Source organism: Lampetra planeri, chromosome 29, assembly GCF_965212315.1.
Source record: "Lampetra planeri chromosome 29, kcLamPlan1.2.h2, whole genome shotgun sequence".
Lineage (NCBI taxonomy): Eukaryota > Metazoa > Chordata > Hyperoartia > Petromyzontiformes > Petromyzontidae > Lampetra > Lampetra planeri.
This window is the reverse complement of record NC_136135.1, coordinates 6417253-6442430: the sequence shown is the minus strand read 5'-3', so window position 1 is coordinate 6442430 and position 25178 is coordinate 6417253. Positions and strand designations below refer to the sequence as shown.

The window sequence follows — 25178 nt, the reverse complement described above, 5'->3', positions numbered from 1 at the left end:
TGGCAAACCACAAATAGGGCCTCTGAACTGAGTTTGAACCCTGATATTTGGAGTTGTACATTGTTGTAAGGCAGGTGCTATGGTCAGCATTATTGCCGAATGTTGACTTTAACAAAGCAAAACACAACGATGATATTATCCCATCCGCATGTGCATTGCTTTCACTCGGTTCCCAAGGGTCGGATTGGCCCATTCAAATAATGATGGCTTTTGGGAACTTTGCCCCCCCCACCCCTCCCCCCAATATTTAATGAGAGGCTTGTATAGGTACATCTAACTCGTGCTCACCAAATGTGTTTGGTGTTTGCGGGAAGAGCGGCGCGTGTGCGGGGAAGGAGGGAGGCTTGTCGTCTGGTCTGGGCAAACTGAACACGATGCACCTGGGACTTGGCCCAAAGTGCTGAGCCGCGCATGCGACAGACCGGCCGATTTTTCACGACTATGTCGCCTAGGCAACTCCGTGGGCCTACGTCAAAGGAGATACGGGCGGCCGTTGGAGAAAGCACGCTCCGTTGACCAGCATAAATAAACATCTCTCATTCACGATGGGACGGCCTTTTCCGGGTTATTTGAGGGCTACGCTAAGACTCTTAAAATCGACCGTGCACCCATGTCAGTGAATTCGTGCGAGCTGTACAAAAGTCGTGTTTTCAACGTTGCCCCCCCCCCCCTCTCCATTGTAAACGGTCATTGGCTTTGAGTTATGGTTCAGAGAAGAGCTTGCCTGGAGGAAAAGCAAATGACATGGGTAGAGCCAGGGAAGGTGTTGCTTTCAGCTAGGTGTAATTATTTACTGAAGATGAACCAATTTTTACTCTTCTGGAGATGTTTACGGAGATAATATTACGACTGCCCGATAGAAATTGACTGAACCGCCAGCATCCACGTGGCAGTACCAGCAGGTGAGGCTCAGCGTTTTGCATGGGATTTAGTGGAGCACTTATTTTAGTGCAGCAATCTTCCTACAGCTCTCAACGCAAGGCACTTTCAACGTTCGTGAGCTTAAACATTTGTACACCACGAAGCATATCAGCCAATTCGGACCCACCATGGACATTGCACAGGGCGCCTTTGCAGGTCAATACAAACTCTCAAGGCCAAATATTAAGGAGACCAGACAATGCAAAGCTGGAACCTTTAGCTAATTATGGGTGTGCATGCCAAATGTAGCCATGGGTGTGCATGCCGTGCGATAAGGGGGATTTACACCCCAAGTTGACAATAAAGCCCATCCATTCTTGTTCCAGAATACTGTCCGACCCAAAAAAAGTTCACAGATGTTGAGAGCAACAACAACCAAAAAACCCCTTTGTGCAATCCCCAATATGGAGTTAGGGAGGACTTTGGGAATGGCATGGTTTGAATGTCAAGTTAGGCTGCTTCTGAGCATGTATGGCTTCTAAGCATGTGACAATTCTTCCTATTAAAATTGACTGCTTTACGCTCAAGATATGAGCATAAGAATCATGCACGTGGGAACTTAAGTTGACAATTCGCAAACAAAACTGTACTGAGGAAACCAAAAAGAACAGATTAATTTCTTAGTTTAAAATTAGAGACGGCAAAGGCGAGGTTCGAAGAAGAATCGAATCCTGTAAATGTTGTCGGTTTACCCTCTGGTGTGCTGAACTAGTAACGAATTGCCATGTTGTAGTAACGTGACAAACCTTACTAATTGGCTGTGTTGGGTGGTGGTGAGTTTAACGACACATTTATATTTACGCGATCTAACCCAAGTAAAACTCTATTATGGATAATATTGGTCGCGAAAAGCCTACGTGTTAAATCGATTCTTGACTCGAATCAGGACAATTAAATCGGACCACCGAGGCGCTGTTAGGGCGGATGGCTGGGGGATGCAGCAAGGAAAGTGGAAAGGCCGGGCGAAAAGGAGCGTGCGTAGGAAAGGTGGAGGCAGGCGAGACCGGGAGGGGGGGGGGGGAATGGCAGGCGACGAGGCGAGGGGGCCACTCACCCCATGGTGGCGATGTCATCATCCGGAGGGACGTAGTCCTCGTCCTCGCTGGTTAGGCCCAGCTCGTTGCCGTAGCACTGGTGCACAAACTGCCACAGCTCCTTCGGGCAAAGCGGCTGTCACAGGAAATGGATCAGATGGTATAATGTGGTTAGTCACGTTCTTCTCGAAAACCTTCTTGAGGAGCATAAAGCATCAAGCGAAGTCCCGGTCATCCTCGCAACAGCGGCTTTTGGCTAGCCATCGGACAAAGACGGTCGCTGCATCGTGCGTGTTCAGATGCGCTTCTGCGGCCGTCTGGAACGCTCTTCTTTCTGATATTAGGAAGCCACTGGAGCTAGGCACTCTGAAATCTAAATAGAAAATGAATTTCTTTAAAACTATTTTTTGTGCTTTGTTTCTTGTCCTTCCCCCGCACCTCCCATTAGCAGCACTGTTGGCTATGTATGGTGCGAAAGAAGTTCAACACACATACATTATTAATTCCATTTAACATGGCCGTGCTTACATTTGAAGCAGGCTTAGCATTTGTTTTGTTTACATTGCATTCACGCATTCACTCGCAGTGTGCAATGAATTTGTATTGAGTGTAAAACTTACTGAGTCTCGGCCTCACGAAGTAGCATGGACTGACACTAATCCGCTAACCCCCTTGTCCTAACAGTGCAACAAACCGACCACTTAACTCATGCCAGACTAATCCCAAACACCAACACTAAACCTTCTGACCCCAACACTAATCCTCAGTGTCCACCCAAGACACCGACCCATGAGACTTATTTTGCAAGCTTTGAACCAGTGCTCATCCTGCTCACAGCCCTGACCCAGGTGGAAATTCTACATTCCCATGGCAGGGAGAAATCTGACTTCCCCACAAAGCAATACTCAATTAATCAACCTTGGAGGTATTGTGATGGGCTGAGTCAACCCCCAATAATAATTTTCACTCGATAACTTAAATTTTTACACCTCAACCACTTTGGAATAACGCGCCACGCTTGAAGTCATTACATTAGCTATGAGCACGAAGCCCCACATTTGGATAATCAATGAACGAAGACAACGGCTAGAAGCACCTCTCTAACACTGCAATTTGACCTCATCCAAGCAGCCCCCTACACCAGGCCCAAAGCTTGATTTGAAGCTTTCGTGACTGTAGGAATTCATACTCTTTGGTTCTTTCGATAAAGTCACGTAGTTAGAAATAAAATAAAATAAATCACGACGTTTCGATCGCAACACAAGCAGTCGTCATCAGGCCGCTTGTGTTGCGATCGATTTTATTTCATTTTATTTCTAACTACGTGACTTTACCGAAAGAACCAAAGAGTACAGGCCCAAAGCCTTCGATAGTTCGGGTTGCCCGGAGAGAGTAGGAGGAGGGGGGGTACCTTGTCCAGCAGAGCGTTCTGCCACAGTCGAAACATCATCATGAAGGTGCGGTCCCGTGCACCCAGTGATGTGAAAAAATGCTGCGTGAAAAGAATGCGCACATGCAGAGCAGTCACTCGACCGCCCATTAAATAGACATCACTTCCCTATTCCGAATCAACCACAAATGATTAACACCTTCTTCTCATAAGTGTCTCTTGTCATCATAAACGAATTTTATATTTTTACTGGTAAGAACCTCCTGGTTCCACCAGCCCACAGGGGATTATTGTGTCCGTCCGTCCGTCCGTCCGTCCGTACGTCGTGCATCCAAAAATGGGAGGAGTGGGGCTGGGTGGAGAGGGGAGGGTGTGGAGGGGCTGGGTGGGGAGGGTGGGGAGGGGCTGGGTGGGGAGGGGAGGGTGGGGCTGGGTGGGGAGGGTGGGGAGGGGCTGGGTGGGGAGGGGCTGGGTGGGGAGGGTGGGGAGGGGCTGGGTGGGGAGGGTGGGGAGGGGCTGGGTGGGGAGGGTGGGGCTGGGTGGGAGGGGTGGGGCTGGGTGGGGAGGGGCTGGTCACCCCGTGGTGCCCTTATAAAACTCAACGGCCATATTTGCGAAATACACCACGCCGCCGTTGACCCTGGCCATTGACCGAGCAACCCAACGTTCCTACCAGCTCCCTCCGCAGGAATGTGTTATTCAACCCACCGGCCGCACGGCTTTCTGGGAGTGTATCTTATCGGCAGCGTCGGTTCAACACAAGCAAATGCTGGGATGCTTTCGACATGCAGTGTCCCATTAGCACAGTCACACCTTGTTAGAGCCAATGCTAGCAAGATGCCTGATATTTATAGGCAAAGGGCTTTTCTGTAAGAAATCGGTCCTAGTTTGACACAAAGCTATAAACTGCAATTACATAATAATTTTTTGTTATGTTGTACTTATCTCAGAATGGCTAACTTGTTTTTTTACGAATGCAGAGTGGTCCTGCACTAGGATAATAGTTTCAACTTGTAACGCACACAGTATTCACTCACTCTGAATCAGAGAGAGAACTCAAGAGGAGGTTTGTGGAAACCCCCTTTCAATCCCCATGCTTTGACCAAAAACAACGATCCACGCAAAGCCACGTGATAGCCCCACTCAAGTTAGCATATCCCCATGCACATGGGAAAATTTATGGACTAAAGAACATCTGAGATTACCCTGTTCTAATGGCATAATTTGATCGTGACCAGAACAGAAACTCTTCAGGGTGAGATATCAAACCGCTAAAGAAGTAAAGTGGACGGTGAAGGGCATGCCCAAGCAATGTCAAAAATCCCCCACAATCGACACGGTGTGGCGAGGCCTTAATCCAGCAGTGGATTGCCAAAGGGGCTGCCCATTATTCTAACTTGTAAACAAGTTGTGAGCTTGTCATACCGACTTGTAAACAAGCTGTGAGCTTGTCATACCTTGTCATTCTCGGTGCATATCTGGATGGCGTTGGGTATTAGCCTTGCTGTTTTCTCTTTCGTCATGGCTGTGATTTCCTTCAGGCGTATCGTCAGCTGTGCGCACAAACAACACAGGGCGCGAATACAAAACATGCTTAGATGGAGGTCAGCATCACCATCATCATCATGACGACCACGTCGGCTCACAACGCCGAGCGGCCGACGCGTCGTACACAACCCGGCTCCATCTCACGCGGTCCCAAGCCTCGCTCTCACGCCGTCTAACCGACCGCATCTTCCGCCTCTGCCTTCGTAAATCATCCGCTCCGCCGAGCGGCGCTTCTCGAATCCGGTCCTCGCGACCTCCCCCCCCCACCCCACGGTAGGGCTCTGCTCTGCGATGACCAACTATCAGGCGTGTGCAGTGTGCCGTGTCTTAATTTGCATATGAAGAGTAATGATCGGTAATCAAGGGAAGGCAGACTGTGCAGGGTCGCAAAGACTTAAGTTGAGTAGCACCGCTGTAGACCACGGCTTCTTGCTGCTCACTCAAAAGTATTCATGCTTCCTTTTGTCAAATGCCGATAACAAATTCCAGTCTCCACCAATCTCCACCCGCGTCCAGGCTATTGGCCTTCCGTTCAGCAGACACCGAGTCACCGCAGCTGAATAAACGATCAATCCTTCTACGATCACGTACAAGTCTGCGCCTGTCCAACTGACGCAACCAAAGCTAAAGGGCGCACGTCGTGACACATTGGCGATCGACACAGCCAACGGCGAGCGGAGCACCCGGCTCAAGAGCGCAAAGAGTGCGGCACGGGCGCAACTCACCAGTGTCTCCCAGCGGAAGATGTTGCTGTAAAAGCAGATCCAGTTCTCAGAGAGGTAGAGGCGGCCTTGTAACAGGATGTCCCTCTGCAGTGCACAGGAGTAGTCTGTGCAAACAAACACAAAGGTGCTCAGCGGTAACGATCGGTGCGCAAAGTGCTGCTATCGAGCACCGGTTTTAAGTAGAGACTGGCGCGGGGAAGCTTGGTGTGTGGCCAGCGGCACACCCGGCAGCCACCTCCGTGCGGTCTCTGGCTCAGCTGCAATTAACTTTCAGTAAGAGAGGGCTTGAAGTTCAAGTTGAATGCTGACCGACAGAGATGGCTCACCGAGAGAGCACGGCACTGGGCGGCGTCCGCTGCTGTAAAACTCACCTACGATGAGCCGCTCGGACTCGGGCAGCTGCTTGAAGAGTTTTCTGAAATCCTCGTTCCGCTGCTTGTACGTTGGACTTAACACCTGCTTTTGCACCGACCAAGAAAGCGATCGCAGTAAATATTGCAGAATGGACATAAATCAAACAAATCGATCATCGTCGTCTCTCTTTAAAAGCCAGCTGAGCACGCGCCGAGATTCATCATTGCTTTTCTGAGAGATACTCCAAAACATCGCAAGTTATGTTCTCTCTTTAACCAGCTGAGCATGCACCGAGACTCATAATCGTTTTTTTCTGAGAAATACTTCAAACGCCGCAGTCATATAGCGAGAGAGACAAATATTTTTATTTTAGTGAAATAACGATAGAAGGCAATCAGGCTGATTTATGTCATTAGAGAAGTCTCCAAAGGGCGATTAACCTGCCAGCTAACCTCAGCTGTTTCACTTCTCATAAAATGCGCTCCACAAGCTGGCAACGTTGTTTATAATGTGTGTAAAATGCGGCCGACCTCGCAATCACTCGGGCTGTTGAATTTAATGAAAATGTTAAATTGGACAATTCTTTGCTCGGGAGGTAAGGTAATTGAAAATTGTTGGTCATGATACAAAGAGTGGCATCGTTTACATTAGATGAATACTGTATACGACGAAAAAGAGACCAGTTATAGTATTGTGCATTGGAAAAAAGAATAGTTACTTACATTGTACCAGCTCTGACTTTTCTGTAGAGGGGGAGGGATAATTGCATACACGTGAACGATAATCGGAGCTCGAATCCAGGCTATAAGCAAAGCATTGACAACCGCCGCTAACAAGCACTAAACCAGCTTCACAACCCATTACTTGTATTCACGAAGAGGCCATTGTCACTGGGAGACCCATACAGAGGACACGCACCATCAATAAATCCCATTTTAAGTGGGATATGTGCAGCATTATTGATTTTTTTTTTATACTGAATAATAACGTAGGCTGTGCAAATGAAACCCGGCTGTACATTTCCAAGATATATTTGTAATGATGACAAATGTGAATGGTATTTAGGAGGGAAAAAAATTGTTCAGCAGCTTTTAGTAACTAGTAAATTGAACCCCTATGTTTTTTGTTTCAATATGAAAGTGACCAAAGTGGAGTTTTGGGAGATTTCCTTAAAATTCATGAATTAAATGTTTTCTTCTTCAATAAACTGCAAAAAAAATGTAGAAAAATTGTCACAAATTGACATTGATGTGAACCCAGTGATGTCATTACATGGAAAATTCAATCAGTCGCGCAAATCAAACTAAATTCCACCCTGCACGGAAAATAAAGATATGCCCTTGTACAAGACATTGCACTCACAACGTAAGTTTTAATACACCACAGATTATATCGTGCTGTACTTTACAGGAAATAACAAAAAATACCAAAAGCCAACCAAAGGTCAGAAATCGAAAAGCATTTTGAACGTGACCTTATTCTCCAACTTCTCGTGACAGCAGAGCCAGCAGAGAAGATAACTTGTGGAGTGTACCACTTCTCAAGGGGGGTGTCAGATGTGTTTTAATTGACGTCCCATCTACAATCGACAAGCCCCACGGCTCGCTGGCGAGCATATTTTCAGAATCTGAATATTTTTTTATACTGGAGCTCTTTTTCACAGAAGCCGACGGCAAAACCGTCGACTGGATCCGAGGTTAGTTCTCCCCTATGCAGCAGCATTAGGCGACACGGTGGATTACCTGCAGAGTGTGTAACTTGACACCCTTGCAGATGAGATGGTCCACCTCAAGGCTTCACCCAGGAACACTATTGCAATTAATTAGTTTAACACCTAAACATCTATGCTTCCTGCCTTGGATAACCTCCACTGACCAGTGGGGGTTAAAGTATGGTCATAAATCACAATGTCTGCATGGTGTGGGGGAGGCCTTCATCCAGCATTGGATTGGAAAGAGGGATGTGCATGTACACTACAATATATCAAGGTATTACATTGTAACTTAATTATTCAACATTACTCAATATCTTGGAAATAGCCAAATATCCCAGGAGTCGGATACTATAAGAGCGCTCTGTGCCAGCAACGCCGAAACCCTGGGTTCGCATAGGGGCAGCCAATTATATTCATTACGAGACCGGGTTGTTCAGCGGAACGAGTTGATGGTCACAAAATAAATGCGTCGAAGAGCTGCAACACCAAATTTTCTTTCACTTAATTCAGCGAATGCCATCCCTGAGCATTTGGATGTTTAGCGAGTTATTGCCAAGCAATCCAATGCTCTGTGCAGGGCATGGACCCGTTTGTCCTAAGGTTGAGTTAAGAGCACACCGAAGCAACTTTGGAAGCAGCTTTGTGCTTTCATCTTCCAGGGCTGTCCAATGACCGCAAGGCCACCCTGTAAGACTCTTCATCTCACGACGTGAAACTAATGGCCCTGTAAAGTGAACACGTTTGAGTTCTGTGCAGCTGCCACATCTCACGGGATGACCACTGGAAGCATTATTTAGAAAAGGGCTACAATTTGAATGCCGCGGAAACTGCTGTTAGTCAGCGACGACGAGCACCGTGCGATTGACGTCGCACTCAAGTAAGCATATCAACGCAATTGATGTTTTTTTTCCTCAGCAAGCAAGTGCTTAGAATAAACAATGCCGTGTCACCGAATGCTTTTAACCCGAAAAAAAGAGAGCATACATGCCTGAGCTTATTGTATTCACGTCAGTTTATAAATGAACCAGATGCACAAATTGGATTAATCATACGCCACAATACCGCGCGTGGCCTTGCTCGTTCCTTTGCACGAGCGTAATATTTTCCGAGTATATTAATGTGAAAATGAATGCCAAGTGGATGGTCGCAACCGCATCTTGAAAACCTGGTTCCATTTAAATAAAAAAAAAGAGGTGCCAAGCCCATTGTCTTCTTCGATTTGTTTTCACTTGGGGAGCTTGCACAGATGGCGAAGGACCAGCCAGAGCGACGTACACGTGACTCTCCGCTCGCGGGAACAAAAACGAAGCCACGTTGGCAACTCCACTACGAGCCGCACTTTTACCGCGAGTGTTGAACGCTACTTGGGTGGAAGTGGACATTCCATCGGCCGAAACCAAACCCGTTTGAGTACTCGGCTTCACTCCCAATTACCGCCCGCACGTGCAGGCGAGCGTGCAGGCGAGCGTGCGGGTGAGCGTGCGGGTGAGCGTGCATGTGAGCGTGCGGGTGAGCGTGCGTGTGAGCGTGCGGGTGAGCGTGCGGGTGAGCGTGCGGGTGAGCGTGCGGGTGAGCGTGCGGGTGAGCGTGCGGGTGAGCGTGCGGGTGAGCGTGCAGGTGAGCGTGCGGGTGAGAGTGCGGGTGAGCGTGCAGGTGAGCTAGCAGGTGAGCGTGCGGGTGAGCTAGCAGGTGAGAGTGCGGGTGAGCGTGAGGGTGAGCGTGCAGGCGAGTGTTCAGGCGAGTGTGCGGGTGAGCGTGCAGGTGAGCGTGCAGGTGAGCGCTGCTGTTGCTCACGGAGAAACCCGCTTCGGGTCACGTCACCAGGGCCTCAAAATCGGCGTAAAATATGGGTTGGCGATGACCAGTGGAAGGACCCGCCAGGTCACTTTTGTCCCCCGCATTGGCACTTCTGAACGGCCATGGCAACATACGCAAAAAACCTCAACCCCACGAGGATCGGACAAGGACAAGAGCCTTCCAAGCGAGCGTCGCAGAAGCCAAAAATGCCACTGCTGCCGTGAATTTCCATGGCCCCCCCAGCGTTGGCGTGCAATTTATTTTCTTTCCCAGCGTGAATCTAATTCCTTTACGTCTTTGCGAAGCTATTAAAAGGAAACCAGCCAACAAATGTGAGCATGCTCCTTATGCGTCATCACTCCTTGTGACAATAACCGGACAGCACTTACATAAATAAACACGAATCACAAGCTGCTGGGGTGCCTATGTGCTGCCCTAGCAGGAGGTTTTGCTGGCGGCACCCACCAAACAACATAGCAGGAGGCTGTTTCTTCCTGACCTGCTTTTGTGCTTTTACCATCTACATGGCAGAGGCTCGGTCTCATTTGCAGCATTTTGTTATGTAGGCTAGACGTAGTCACAAACCGCACCTCTCCATAATAAAGGCTCAGTCATTTGTTATGTAATCTAGCCGTAGTCTCAAGCCGCACCTTACCATAATAATAAAAAGTGGGCCGTTCCTTTCCCTTCCCCCCCCCTCAACCATTATATATACGGAGTGGTATCTCCTGAAATCTCTCATTTACTTGATACATCTGTCGTGCTGTGACAGTTCCACCTGAAGACGGAAGCTTGTGTTGCCTCCGAAACGTCGTGATTTTTCTTTTTCTTTTATTAATTTTAATTTTTACCTACGTGACTTTACCGAAAAAACCTAAAAATACGGTCACCAAGAACCCGCTGTGGGCTTGTGGACCTGACGGCCTGCGTAAAACAATGCCCAGCCAACTCCCAGCGTAAAGGCAATGGACGCCACTTTGCAAAGGGGGTCAAATAAATTCGGCTTGATGGTGGTGGTGTTGTTGTTGTCAGCCTGTAACGTCCCACTGCTGTGCAATAGCCTCTCCCGTTTTATTTCATTTTATTTCCGCCAGCTGCAGCCTCTAAACTGTGAATTTCGTCTCACTGCTGCCATCTTTTCCTCCGTGTTCCTCTGATTCTTTTGCCTCCTCTCGGCCTCCACTCTGTGGTTAATTAATCAGCATCCCTCATGGCCGTAACCAGACTACTTTTCTACCCAGGTCCTCCATGGATATAGCAAATCCCTCATTCGACACAACCCACGTTTGGCCCAAAATAAGTAATTTCTGTCCGTGGTGGTGCAAAGCTGTAACGCAAGCACTTTGCAGGTGGGGGTCGGTGGATTGGGTAGGCGTCACTGTATGAGACGCTCACCAGCAACGCTACAGTTGCCTGCAGAACGCAGTAAAGCAAGCAGGATGTTAGCCTTTCAGTTGCGTATTTTGTATTGTCACCCCTCCTTTGCGTGGATTGTATTTCAAGGTACTCCTCTTTAACAACAACAAAACTTTTTTTAAAGTAGTTTGATTGAAAAAATACTTCGTCTTGCCACTCAAGTAACTATCCAAACAGTCTCAGCCGGCCCCCTCCTATAATTTGTCTTGAGGCTCAGTTGAGGCCTTCCTTGCAAAAAGAAAAGCAATGGCACCGTATTCTCCAGATTACAAGCCACCATGGAAAGCAAGACGCACAACAAACTTGTGCACGGTGTTAATAAAGCTATGCAGAGATATGGTCTCTCTCTCACAGTCGCACAGCTACCAGGTTATAAGATGCACACCCAACCTGAACTTTAAAATACGGGGGGAAAAAAGTGTGTCCAATAATCTGGTGAATACGACATCATGGTTGTTGTTGTTATTATTTCACTATGGTTGCAAAAAGAAGTGTGCTGTTGAGTCAACCACAGGTATTACAGAAACAAAATCGAGGATAATGGGGGGGGGGGGGGGTACAGAATAAAACATCAACCCCGTAGCGGAGAACTTCCCAAGCTGTGGTCCCGCAAGGTCGTGCGTGGGAAGTGGAACGCGGAAGTGTTACAAATGCAACATTTTTTCAAGCGAAAATCACCCTACACGTTGTTTTCACTGCCCATTGCGCAGCTACTTTAATCTCATTAATGCGAGTCAATTAAAGGAAAGTTGATCCTTTTGATGGCTTTTATAAAGGAACCCTTTTTCAAGCCCCGTTCGAGCAGATTTATTTTTGAAAAAATGCCCCACGGAAAAATCGTGGATCGTCGCGACATTAGCACGGTTGGCTACGCACGGTGCGAAGGAAGTTCAACACATGGACACATGCATTTTGTTTATTGGCTGAAAGTCGTCCGGCGGACCAGAGAGGTTTGTGGGAACTTCTGCGTTGAGCAGAATCATTGGGCAAGTAAAGCAATTGTGAAACAAGTGCAAGTCACAGCTGCAATTCCACTCCCACTCCATGAGGTGGGGAAGAAAAAAAATCTCTTCCACAGTCTCAAGTTTAAAAATAACATGGCCACCTTGTGAATACAGGCTTTGAGCAGAGCTCTGTTGTGAAGGGAAATCAACAATATACTAAACGAAGCATCTCTTCATACCCGGCTACCAAAGCAATCTCTACTCCCACAGCCAATCTCTATCCCAATCAGCAGCAAAAGTTTGTAGATAAGCACATTCCAGATAATCACACACATACACATTAGAAATACAAACTCACATGTATATTCTTTACACTGTATACATGCACATACGTGTACACACATATACAAAATGTATAGTGCTTTACTAACGCTATTAGCTTGCAGCATTGCCCGCATTTGGCATCAGAAAAATTATACACACTATACGGCTGGGCAGATTCAATAAAAAAAAACTTACCAGAAGTCGACCCATGTTCATTTTTTTTTATCAGTTCAACGCATAGACATGTGAAAACTTTGCAGCGAATGCACTCGACGCATCTTGAAAGCAGTCGTGCAATACCCCGTTAATTTCCGCTTTCTACCCGTTTGTTTACACGGCGGTGGGGGGGGGGAAACAAAAATTAAATAAAACACTCCCTTACTTTTATTAGAGCCATTCGCTCATACTGGAAGAAAAAAAAAACGAGATGGGAACAGAAAGAAAACAAGCAACAAACAAAACAGAGGAAGTCCGGTGAGAAAGAATGCGCGACCGACACAAAAGAGCGGGCGACAAGCGTGGAGGTGTCAGGTTCAGGCGGCGGCGGTGCGCAAAGGGTGAGGCAGTGACACCGGGGCCAGCGCTGGACGCCGTGTGGGAACGAACGACCGTGGTGGCAGCGTGCCACAGCAAAAAGTTTGACGCCGCTACAAGGAGAGGCTTTCACTCGGGCCGTTTGTGCCAAGGAGAAGGGGGTGGGGGGCAGAGGATAGGGCGTGCGCGCAGGGCGGTTATGGCTATAGTCAAACCGTGGCGTGCCGTGGCAAGGTGCCACCCGGTAAAGCTTTGGCACGGGGGGGCCGTTAGCCACATTGCTTCAAGCTGCATTCACCAGAGGACCATTCAAATAAATTACCGTCGTGAAAAAAAACATTTAATGATAATAATCTATCCGAATTTGAGGATTCAAGCGTTCGTAAGCCACTCAGTCGTGAGCCAAGTTTTCCAAGGTTTGTTGGGCTGCTCGTTGATTATTTATTTTCCCTGAGCATCTACTGTGGACATCTTCGGGGGTTGAGTTCTAATACTTAATTTGGAGCTTTCGTGACTGCAGGAATTACTCTTTGGTTCTTTCGGTAAAGTCACGTATAAAGAGAAATAATCAATTAAATACTAGCATACGACGTTTCGATTGCAACACAAGCAATCATCATCAGGTATAATTGAAATAGAAACACAAATCTAATATGTCTCTGGTTCTGTGTTTTATCTCTCTCTCATTTACTTGATACAGCAAGCGTGCTGTGACGGTTCCACCTGAAGACGGAAGCTTGTGTTGCCTCCGAAACGTCGTGATTTTTATTTTATTTTTATCTTACTTTTATTAATTTTAATTTTTTACCTACGTGACTTTACCGAAAAAACCTAAGAATATGAATCCTTGCAGTCACGAAAGCTTCAAATCTAGAATTAAAGCCCACAGTAGCGCGTGGGGAAATCTTGAGAGAAGCAATACTCAACGGACAGCCCAACCACCCCTAAAAACCGCGCTGAGATAATCCACTGGGGATTTGTCCACGCTCAATTCGCATCATCACGGCACGTTTTACCACGAGCGTGGCGCCAGTCGAGTACACTGTCGATGTAGCAATTCCCCTTCACGAAAGCGAAAGTTCCAACCTGCCACTGGGACGATTGCATCATCCACATGCAGGTAATGAAACACGAAACCTGGAATAGTGGGGGGAGGGGGCGGGGGGGCTAGGCTAGATGAGACCAAGGTAAGGTGCTGCCCTGCCCTTCGCACAATGTGAGGCCAGGCGGAGTGGTGTCCCGTTAGTGTCCCCCGTTGGTGATTCCCGCAGAGCCAGGGGGAGAGTATTTGGGGAAAAGGGACCACAACTCCAAAAGCATTGATCGTACAGCAGAAGGGGTACGATGGCGTTGCGGGTTGCTACACCGGAAGAGGTAGGGCATCAGCCAGACAGGGAGTTGGCAGGTGACGATGCATCAGTACACTGACTAAAACTGTTATAATCACGGCACACGCTTCGAATCACGCGAGTGACAGTCGCTCGCTTTAAAGTAATACAATTTGTATGCAAATGTTAGCTGCAGACTAACGGAGCAAAACATTAACTGGACCAACAAGACAACAAATGAGACAAAAGGATTCATCTAATCTAATTGCATTGGGGGGGTTGATGAAGATTTATGCATTCGAAGGCATGTACATAAAGATGGACAAACGGGAAAATGCTGCTATAATCGTGAGCTATCTAGGGCTGCAGATAGCTATGCGAGTATGCAAACAGGCAGGTAAATGGGGAGACAGGCGAAGACGGTGGGAAAGGATTGCGCTGGGACCGACACAAAAGAGCGGCAAGCGTGGAAGTATCCGGGGTCAGGGGTGGTGTGCAGGAGATAGGCAGGGACACCGGTCAGTTCTAAAGCTAAACTACTACAACTATATTCTTGGTTCTTTCGGTAAAGTCACGTAGAAGGGAAATAATAAAATAATATAAATATCCACAGAAAGAAAATTTTCTTTCTGCAGTCGAAACGTCGTGAGAATTTATATTGTTTCATATTTATATTATTTTATTATTTCCCTTCTACGTGACTTTACCGAAAGAACCAAGAATATGAATCCCTGCAGTCACGAAAGCTTTAAATCAAAATACTACAACTATTTTTACACAAGTGACCTGGCCACAAATGATAGCTCAACGGAGTAGCTTATCATCGCGCGGAAATTAATATCAACCAAATACTCTAAACCCACGTCGATTCTAAGTGTGGAAGGAAAAACCGGAGGACCCGCAGAAAAAGCCACACGACCACGGGGAGAACATGCAGACTCCAGGATCAAATCCACGACCTCCTGTATACCGGGCGAGGTAGTTAACATCTCACCGCTGTGGCCCCAGTTCGTAGACAGACGGAGATCAACATGTACATAGATAGGGATGCAGCTAAGATATGGGAGTATGACTTTGGCTCAGACGAGCGAGAAGTCACCTGTCGGTTGGCTGACCTGCCCCAAATACCCAACAGCCATTCGGTGGCAACAGAAGCCACTTACTTTTCAACTATAAATATCAGCTGACGAGATACATGGATGGGTTGCAATCGGCCGCTTCGAGGTCAGATGCTGTGTTCGCAGTGCAAAATCTGAGCCATGGGTTCACTAACATTGAGGAGGACCCAATTTCGTGACTGTGTTTATACGGTTATCATTTCACTTGCAGAGAAAATTCTAAATGTATAATTGCACACTTGTAATATAATTCGAATTATCATCTTCTTACGCTTTGGTCCTTTCGCTAAAGTCACGTAGATAGAAAATTAATAGATCACGACGTTTCGATCGCAACACAAGCAACCGTCATCAGGTGAAACAAACACAGCAGCAGAACTGCTGACGTAGGAGTCATCATCTCCTTGATTCTGTAATTTTCCCACTCATGTGGGGTCTGCCTTCCTGGTGCTGTCACTCCATTCATTTCTGTCACGGGTCATCTCTGCGTCTATTCCACAGTTGTTCATATCCTGGATCACCACTTGAACTTTCCTCTTTCTAGGCCTGACTCTAATTCTCCATTCCGGTGAGTTCGTGTTCACCACCTTTGTTGCCTTTTGCTTTTCATCTTTTTTGTCTTCTTGGGGCATGTCCAAGCCATCGGAGTCGACTTTCTGTCAGCTTGCCAGGGAGGTTTACCACTCTTGCCTTTGTCCATATCTACTACGTTAAATGCAGTTCAACATGACGATGATGCAGATGTCACGATGCTATTTGAATTCCCAACAATGTGGTTTCAGTTCCAGTGCGCCCAACAGATCCGTTGAGAATCTTCATAATACACGGGCAAAAAAATGTGCCGATTAGGTAGTAAACAATTGATTGTATGTAAGAATGTTGAACTTCTTTCGCACCGTAAATAACCAACCGTGCTAATCAGAGGTGTGGGAGAAGAACAATAAACGAAACAAACAATATATATAAATGCAGCTGCACAAACGGATGTGAGCCATTGCATTTGTAAAGCCAAATGGCACGCGCCTCCTGCAAAAATTGGATGTACATTGCCAGGGCTGCCATTCACAGTTGACAATGTACAGAAGCTGCGCTGCCCGATCCGTGTTCTTCCAGGAAATTCTGCCCTTTCACAAAAAGAGCCGAGGCTCTACACCAAGCCGGCTGACGGGGGAGATGGCCACAATCTGCAGATACGTGTTGAACTTCTTTCACGCCAACCGTGCTCATCGGAGTTGTGGAGGAAGGACAAAAAACTAAACACAAAAAGCAGTTCTAAAAAACTTCGTTTTCAATCTAAAATTCCCACGAGGACAGATCCAGGGGTAAGAGTCAGATTGAAACTAAGAGGAGGCATAGTGCTACGTTTATACAAAAATAGCTTCTTCAGTTGCCTGTCAAAACTCGCCCTGAACAGGTCACGCAAATTCCGAGACGCAGACCCAGAGAAACGTCTGCACGGTATCGCCAACATTTGTAGAAGTTTCAATTTCGTCACCGTCACTCAGAACTCACCTGCTGGCTGGGATACATTTGCCAGAGGCAAGGCACGACCCTTACTTCTCCCCTTAAAGTCACCTTGGGGTAAAACTCAAATACTGTAGTACCCTCTGATGAAACTATTCTGCGCGTTACAATGTGTCATATTCCACGTCTCCCTAATTCATCAGCGTTAGGCAGGAACGGAGTGTAAATGCTGGGGAGGAGACTCACAGTTGCCCTTCCTTTGTCCCCACAGCCCCACTTTTCTTCAAGCAATCTATATTTGCAGGCTGGAGCAGTGGCGATACGGTTAGCATACTGCCTTATGAAGCTACCAACCTGAGTTAAACACCACGCGATATCTGAACCGGTGCTGTGGGCCCCCAATTCAACACCCACTGACCAGCATGATGAAGTACAGTCAAACAATCCCCATATCCGCCGCGGAGCGAGAAGAAGCCTTTAACCAGCAGTGGATTTACAAAATACACTATGTGATCATACGCAACTTAATGGCATACATTTTTTATAAATTGTTATTTTTGGGTGCAAGGGAAAGAGAGTGTGGGGGCAAGTGACTGAGACAGGAACCACAGCAGGGCAGCACCAAACGAGGTCATGTGACTTCTAAAAAAGAGACCCGGTACAGTTTTGCTCTTTATCCCCTTTTTGGCCACGGAAAAATGAAAAACGCTCTTGTAAAATCTTCCGTTTAATTAAAACGTTTTCACACCCATTGACTAAAGCAAAAAAAAAGAGAGATTGAAATGCAATTGCCAACTTAGAATCGCTTTGTTGATCAAATTACAACAAAATAAATGAAACTGAGTTGGACAGAATTGTTAAGTAATTAAAATGCGAGAAATTTTGTTTTAAAATGAGGGGCCATCAAATGTGGGCCTACAAACAATTATCTTTGAATTAAAGAATTAGGCATATTGCCTCTTTAATTAAACGGCTTTGTACAAATGCAGTCTTTCGTTTATGTATGCACTTTATCGTGAAGCTTTCAAACCCAAAAAATCGGACAAAATGTGGGTTTATACATTGCAAGCAATTGCATTAAGTAAAGCAACACAACAACTCGATAAACAGCTTACTTTAATTTTCAACCGTCTGTAAGACTGCCATGGTGAAGAAAGAAAAAAAATGAACAAACAAAAGCAAAGAAGAGTGAGAGAGAGGAGAAAGAATACCGTAAGATCACGCACGCACGCAACAGCGACCCACACGCAGTCAAACGTGCACAAAGGTGAAATAAAGTAACGAGAAGGATGCAAACATAAAACGGAAATGCTTAAAAGAAGGAATAGTGAGTATTGGGGCTCCAGCGCTGGGATAGAAATTCAAACCCCATCTGAGCACAGGATCAATGAAAATGTTTTCATAAACCACTTTTTTAAAGCCAGTTATTGTAAACAAAATGCACCTCCATACGCTGATGCTAGCAGTTTGACACGTAGGCTTTTGTGACCAATATTATACGTAGTAATGTGTTTTTTTAGGTTAGATCGCGTTAAACCCCCCACCATCCGACACAGCCAATGAGTAAGGTTTGTCACGTAAAAAAACATGCCAATTAGTTACTACTTCAGCCCACCGGTGTATTGGGAGAGTAAATCCACAACATTTACAATTTGAGTAGTACGACGTTTTAGCTGGTAATTACATCCAGCAACATCGGGCGATTTTGCCACAAGTTATTAATAATAATGGAAGGCTTCTCACTCAAATGCAGTGACATTAATACTCGAATCCAAACACAAGCCAACAATAAGGTGTCAAATTTTTTTTCTCCCCATGTTTCTTGCCGATGCATTTCAAAATGATCCGTGGCTCCGAGGATGGCCCCCATTCACGTAAGATGGGCAGCAATACGGTTGAGGGATTCGAGACCGGCATTTCTCAACGCCAGTTCCACATGACTACACCACGATCCGGACTCCCACGCCTAACCATTTCTTTAATCAAACGCCGCTCGTGTTGAGCACAACTAGCCAGTGACTCATCTCACTCTCAAGGATGTACTGCCACGGCTCCATAATTATTCACTGCAGATAATGTTCAAATTTGGCAAAACTTCAACCGTGACACCGTCAAAGCAGTGGCCCACTCTCAATAATGGCGCCAGAATTTTTTTTGTTTCTTCCCTCATCTACTTTCTTGGCAGCGCAAGTGGGCCATGCTCAGCAATATTGCCGAGGGGGTTGATCCGCAACTGTCCAGCTCACTTCGACCACCGCGTTCATCATCCGTACATCACAAGCGGTCACATGCATCAGCGCACCGGCGCAACAATGCATGCACAAAAACGATCCCCAGCATGGCCAATACAAACTGTTGGGGCAAGCGCTGTTCGCAAATTTAACTCAACTATTTTTTTTATTTCACCAGGTAAGGCCCACTGAGCTACTCAGCTGTTTTTCAGAAGCGACCTGGCCACAAATGATAGCTCAACGAAGCGGCTTATCACCTTGAAATGTATATCGGCCAAATACTCTGAATGCCTATAAAGATTAGCATGGCACAAGAGGGGGTGATGATGTCTCCCCGGTGCTCATTTAAGGCTGAGGTGACCCAGGAGAAGCCCAGGACCAGTTCAGACATTCGCCAGTGACGTTGGACATGGCCGGAAATTTTATTCAGTTGCCGGGTCCGTAGCACAATGCTCAAACGACTGCGCTATATACACCTCGACAAACTAGTGGGACAAGTGCCGTTTGCGAGCACATACATGCACACACACGTATAAATGTGCACTTACGAACACATGCACACACACGGACACAACAACAACAACAACAACCGCCGCCAAGTGGCGGTGACATCTCCGCAAGGCAAAGATCCCCCGTATATCATTAAACAGGTTCCTCGGGCAAGTGCTGTTAGCGAGCACCTATGAAGGCCGGTATGGCACACGAGGGGGTGGGTGGCCGGCACAAGCCCTGGCCGCTTTTGACTCCCCAGTGGCGATGTTCACACACCGCACCAGGTACTTGTTTAAGGCCGAGTCGCCCGAGAGGAAGCCCAGGACCGGTTCAGATAATCGTAACTGGTGTTGGTCGGGAGCAGAAATCAAATTCGGGGTGCTGAGTTTATAGCGTAGCAGGCTAACCGCACACAAAACAAATATCCTCCATATAGCCTTAACAGACTGTTGGGGCAAGTGCTGTTAGTGAGCACCTATGAAGGCTGGCACGGCACACGAGGGGGTAGGTGGCCAGCACAAACCCTGGCCGCCTTTGTCTCCCCAGTGGTGATGTTTACGGTACTCTGTTGAGGCCGAGTAGACCTAGGGGAGGCCCAGGATTGGTTCGAGTAATCCTCACCGGTGTCGGCCATGAGCGGCAATCGAACTCGTGTCGCCGGGTTCGTAGCGCAATGTGCTCACCACTGCGCCACTGCTCCCCACGGGCGCGCGCACACACACACGCGCACGCACGCACACACACACACACGCGCACGCACACACACACACACGCGCGCACACACACACACACGCGCGCACACGAACCACTGCACACACAGCTGACCTTGCTGCCCTTGCCGCTGCGCGACGAGCCGGACGAGGTTGAGCTGAGCCTGGCGCCGGGCCCGTCGCTGCCGCCGGGCGAGGCTGTCGACGAGGCCGAAGCCGCGGCGGCCGCGGCGGCCGCGGCGGCGGCGATGGCGGCGACGGCGGCCACTCCGGCCGTGCTGCCCGTGGGAGAGCGGTCCGCGATGCAGGCCGCCGCCTCCGAGCCCTTCTCCACCATGCCGTTCCCGTCGGCCGCCGCCGCCGCCTCGGTGGGTCGCGGGGTCCCCGGCCGCCCCTCGCCGCCCTGCCCGATGGGTCGGCCGGGGTCAATGGATCAGACTTTGGCGGGTCGGGAAATGTAATCATCTCGCCAAATGTGTCGCGAGGCTCTCCCAGCAGCCGACGCAGCCAAACATTGCATTGTCACGTGCACAAGCGTTATTTTGAAATCATAACATTGGCTGGGGAAACCTACATGTGAAGCCAATCCCTTAACCTTGTATCGGCATAAATAGGCTCTGTGCCCTGTGCTATCCAAAACATGTTGGGAGCTGGCGCCGAGGTGGCAAGATGTTAACTACCTCGCCTGGAATGTATGCACGGTGAACTACTTTCGCACCGTACATATCCAACTGTGCTAATCGGAGGTGCGGGGGAAGGACAACAAACTCAACATGACCCTCCAGGTATACAGGAGGTCGTGGGTTCAATCCCAACCCTGACAACTGTATAATTGGAGTTTGGATGTTCTCCCTGTGGCCGCGTTGCTTTTTCTCCAGGTCCTCTGGTTTTTCCCTCCACGTTTATAAGCAGAGAGTATTTGGCTGCTATAAAATTGCACATAAGCCAGTTTTGTTGAGCTATCATTGGCACCCAGGTCGCTTCTGAAAAATAGCTATATGGCTTAGTGGGCCTTACCTGGTAAAATAAAATAGTTTACTTTAGTTTTAGGGTATGAGAGTTACATCACTTGTGCCACTTTGCTTTTGGCCGTGATTTTAAAGTCTATTTTCACATTAATTATGTTTCTGACTTGTGCCAGGCAGCACAGGACCCGCATCCGAGATAGGCATCTACAAGTAAAAAAAATGTTTTTTTTGGGTTGCTCTTCCTGTAGCATTAAACAAATAATTTGGTGATACTGCATTGTGATGTGGTGAACAAGTACAGATCAACAAAAAAAACTCAACACATTCGTCAAGAGAGGTCCCTCCTCCAAGGCCTCTCTCTAATAAGAAAAGGCCATTGTACCCAAAACATCGCCTTTTTTGAAAGCAGTATTATTGATGGACGTGTTGATTTTTGTTGTTGTTATTCTTTCTGTAGAAGGCGTTCCACATGTGGGAAAACCTAAGAATACCCAGAGAAAACCCACGCACACATGTGAGGGGAGGGAGCTAGACCTAACCAGCATCGGCTCGGTTCTTAGACCTGGATATCACGAAACCCCCTGGGGCCACCTAAAAAAAATCAGGATGTCCGACACACAAACTACGAGCTGACATGAGTCGTAAATTTTCATCGAGTCTTCCCGCCGCCACCGTCTGTCTCCTGTGCCTTGCTCCCACTGTCTGTCTCCTGTGCCTTGCTCCCACTGTCTGTCTCCTGTGCCTTGCTCCCACTGTCTGACCGACCGGTCAGCTGGTGACATTGCCAGGAGATCTCAGACTCAAGATCAAAGATTAAAATGTCATGGCGGCCAAAGCCATGGATGCGACCACACCTCGCCATACGCCTTCTCCCCTAGCGCCAGATCCTGCAGCTGCTGCACAGTAGACACGCGGTGACCTCCAAGGTCTGCCCTCACAGCATCCCACCATCTGGTCTCAGTTGTTCCCGTTGGGCACCAGGCTCCTGGAAACCACTCCCAATCCCTGCTTCAGTAACCGGCTGCTCCTCAAGTCAGCACACGTCCTACCCAGAGCGTCACCTTCCCCCCCCCCCCCCGAACCACATCTACAAAATTCACCTGCCACGCTCTCTTCCGGGCTTCTATATTGCATATCCTGCCATGCCACGATATCCCTAGCATCCAACACCTGCGCTAAAACGCCAACAACTTCTTTGCGAGTCCGGCTCTCCGATCCACACGGTAATGCAGATAAGAACTCCCGCAGTAAAGAACCCTTTTCTTCACGATCGGACCTCTCTCTCTCATCATCGCGCAGACTTCCCACAACGACACGAGGCTGCATCCCGGCCACTGGCGACGCGGGTGGTGCACACACGTGGGCGGTTGGGGACAGGTGACCTCATTAGCCGCTCGCTCACAGACGTGTTGCAGAGTGCCGTGTTCGCGCTGCGCCCAGGGTAATGAGTGTACAGCTGCGCTTGCACTCCACGATCAGGGGCGCGAGTACTCCTCCTGCTGCTGCTACTGCTGATGCCGCTGCCACTGCTGATGCCGCATCTGCTGCTGCTGCTACTGCTCGGGCTCAGTGACATCACGACCAGTAGTGGAATGTGCATGTCTTGACGTTGAAACAGGGCATTATTAATACTGTAAAGTTACGAGCTTTTAAAATGTGTATTATTATTTAGTCACAAAAAACAGGACCATTGTTGTCACTGTGATAATGTTATCGTTATTTTATTTGGAATGTTAAAATTGATCCATCCTATTTACACTCGTATTTATTTAAATGTATCGCTGTTAAGGCTTTGTGGAAATTTGATTCATTCATTCAGAATATATTCAATGAATTACATTTATTCACTTGCCCTTAAATACCAGCGAAGTCTTGTGATATATGCTTATCATACAATAACACAGGTGATAAATTAAAAATTAACATCTCATTGCGCCATTTTATTGTTTACAAGTTACAATATTACTGTTAGTTATGTTTACTGCTTCGGGCAAAAGATAACCAAACAAACCGAACCTGGTGTCAGGATCGGTGAGGTGCTTTAAATCATTATCGGTGAGGTGTTTTAAATCTTTCACAATGACGAGGATTAACATTTCACTTATGAAAGAGACAACGGGCACACAATCACAATCCGTCATCCTGCCAGTAACGGCGCATTACGGCTGTCAGCCCCGGCGCTACGGTGACGCGTGACGCACCGGCGCGCAAACTAAAATGGCCGCGTCGGTCGGTCGCTGCGTTTTTCGGGAGGTGCGCTCTGGCCGCTGCGACGTACGCACACACGCGCGGGAGTAGCAGCCCCCCCTCAACTCCGCCCCCCCACACACACCGCCACCTTCCCGAATCCGCTCGCCGCTCCGCGCGTGGCGCACCGTGACCCCCGGAGTGGAACGGCGCTCGGGGGGTCGGCTCGCAAACGGGGTCACGGGGGTCACGGGGACCAAGACGAGCAACCGCCGGCTGTCAACAACATCAGCGCCGTCGATCTCATTAACGATGGATGGAGGGGACACCTCATTTCTCTTACGTGGCCAAGCACAGAGATGAGCAATGACCCCCCCCGCGGACGCGGGAAATCTGCGGAAGCAGGTTATGCAACACGATAAACGTGCGATGACTTTTCGGAGTGAGTGCACGTGAGATGCGGCAATTGTTACTATGCATGAGTGTTCAATTTCCTGATTTAATGACGTGAGCAGAAATTGTCTAAATTTGTACGGGCTACTACAGTTACGAATGGTTGGCGATGCTTCACAACTAAGGTCGTCTGCCTGTCCGTCTGTCTGTCAGGGATTTACCCTGCAAGAAAGCAGACAAATTGCGAGCAAGAGTTGTTCAAAACCTGGGGACAAATAAGCAACACTCAAAAGTAATTGCCTTGCTGGCCAAGCCGAGAACATCATTACAGGTGACACCGTGAGAAGACATCATTGCGCGTGACGTCATCAAGCTGCGTGACTTGGAACACGTTATCCTCGTCAATTTAGACTTTTAAGAGGACAAACGCGTATTGTAAAGTGTTACAGGAATCCAGGCGTATGCGTGACGTTCCTTCCTTGTTTGGTCATTGATAACAAAAAAAAATGCAATGATTAACATCCCGCTTCACAATGTGTTACCACACATAGTTGCGCCAGTGAAACCAAAGCACCGGGACTCAGAGTTTAATGTTGTGGACACGAAGCCAGGTGCGGTAGTACATACCTGTAATCCAGAATTGTTATAAATTACACGGATCTGTTTAAAACTCCTCTGGGTGGGGGGGGGGAGATCGCAGGAGAGCAACGGGGTTCACGGCTCCCCCTCTGTGCAGATCTTTGAGCGGTATCGTCTCGACTGTGTGGCTTTTCTCCAAATGCTCTGATTTCCTCCCAAATGCTAAATAATAACCTTAAACAAATGATTGAGCACCACATCTCAATACAAGATCATCCTGGTAAAACTTGAAATTCATTGAGGCTTCCATGGAGTAAAGCAAAAAATGATATCATACATACGTGGAAAAAAAAACGTAGTTTGACAAAATTATATTTTTTTAAACACATAATTAAACCTGGGACACAAATTCACTCGAGGATAGTGCAAACTTGGTAATGGAAAAAAAATGCGAGCGCACGCAGTAGCACTGGGCCTATCGAAACACGTTCCATCCGTGGTCAGAAACAATTAAGCGCCGCGGTGCGTAATTATCACCGTTACAACAAGCGCAACAGGAAACCTATTTCGGGTCTTTGTCGTGTCCACACGCGCCACGACACAAAGACGCAGCGGAAAAATTACGCCGAACGCACAGACACGCGCTCACCGTACGTCGACAGGAGGCCAAAGGAGAAACGGACGCAGAGAGGTTTTTTTTGGGTTAGATCGCGTGAATACGAATGCGTCGGGATCTAACCTTTTATCGTGAAAAATGTTGGCCACCAAAAGCCTAACGCGTGAAAACGCACACGGAGAGCGGCCCTGCCCCGGCCAACGCGTGAACGAAAATCGAGCAACGCCTCCTGACGTGGGCAGCGTCGACGCGATGCCGTTCTACCTCGGGCAGATATGTGCACCTGCATCATCGTTTGCATGGGGCCCTTCATGAACGCAAATCCATCCGTTGGCTCCCGACCCAATCCCGGATCAACTTCGAGACTTCACTCGCCATCGTCAAATCCTCC

General features: G+C 47.9%; 1 protein-coding gene across 6 annotated transcripts in view; it reads right to left on the bottom strand.

The window, feature by feature from the left end:
* LOC144728627 (protein Aster-B-like) overlaps window positions 1-25178 on the bottom strand; it is a 125956-nt gene that overhangs the window by 29308 nt on the left and 71470 nt on the right. For 5 of the 6 annotated variants that reach the window (XM_078608180.1, XM_078608181.1, XM_078608184.1 and 2 more), the window contains exons 4-10: window positions 20160-20447; window positions 6695-6715; window positions 5990-6077; window positions 5619-5722; window positions 4803-4898; window positions 3367-3447; window positions 1976-2091 (exon numbers count right to left, since the gene is read on the bottom strand). In XM_078608180.1, coding sequence (XP_078464306.1) covers window positions 1976-2091; window positions 3367-3447; window positions 4803-4898; window positions 5619-5722; window positions 5990-6077; window positions 6695-6715; window positions 20160-20447 — 794 coding nt within the window. The remainder of the gene's footprint in view (window positions 1-1975; window positions 2092-3366; window positions 3448-4802; window positions 4899-5618; window positions 5723-5989; window positions 6078-6694; window positions 6716-20159; window positions 20448-25178) is intronic. The other variant, XM_078608183.1, reaches the window with a different exon arrangement.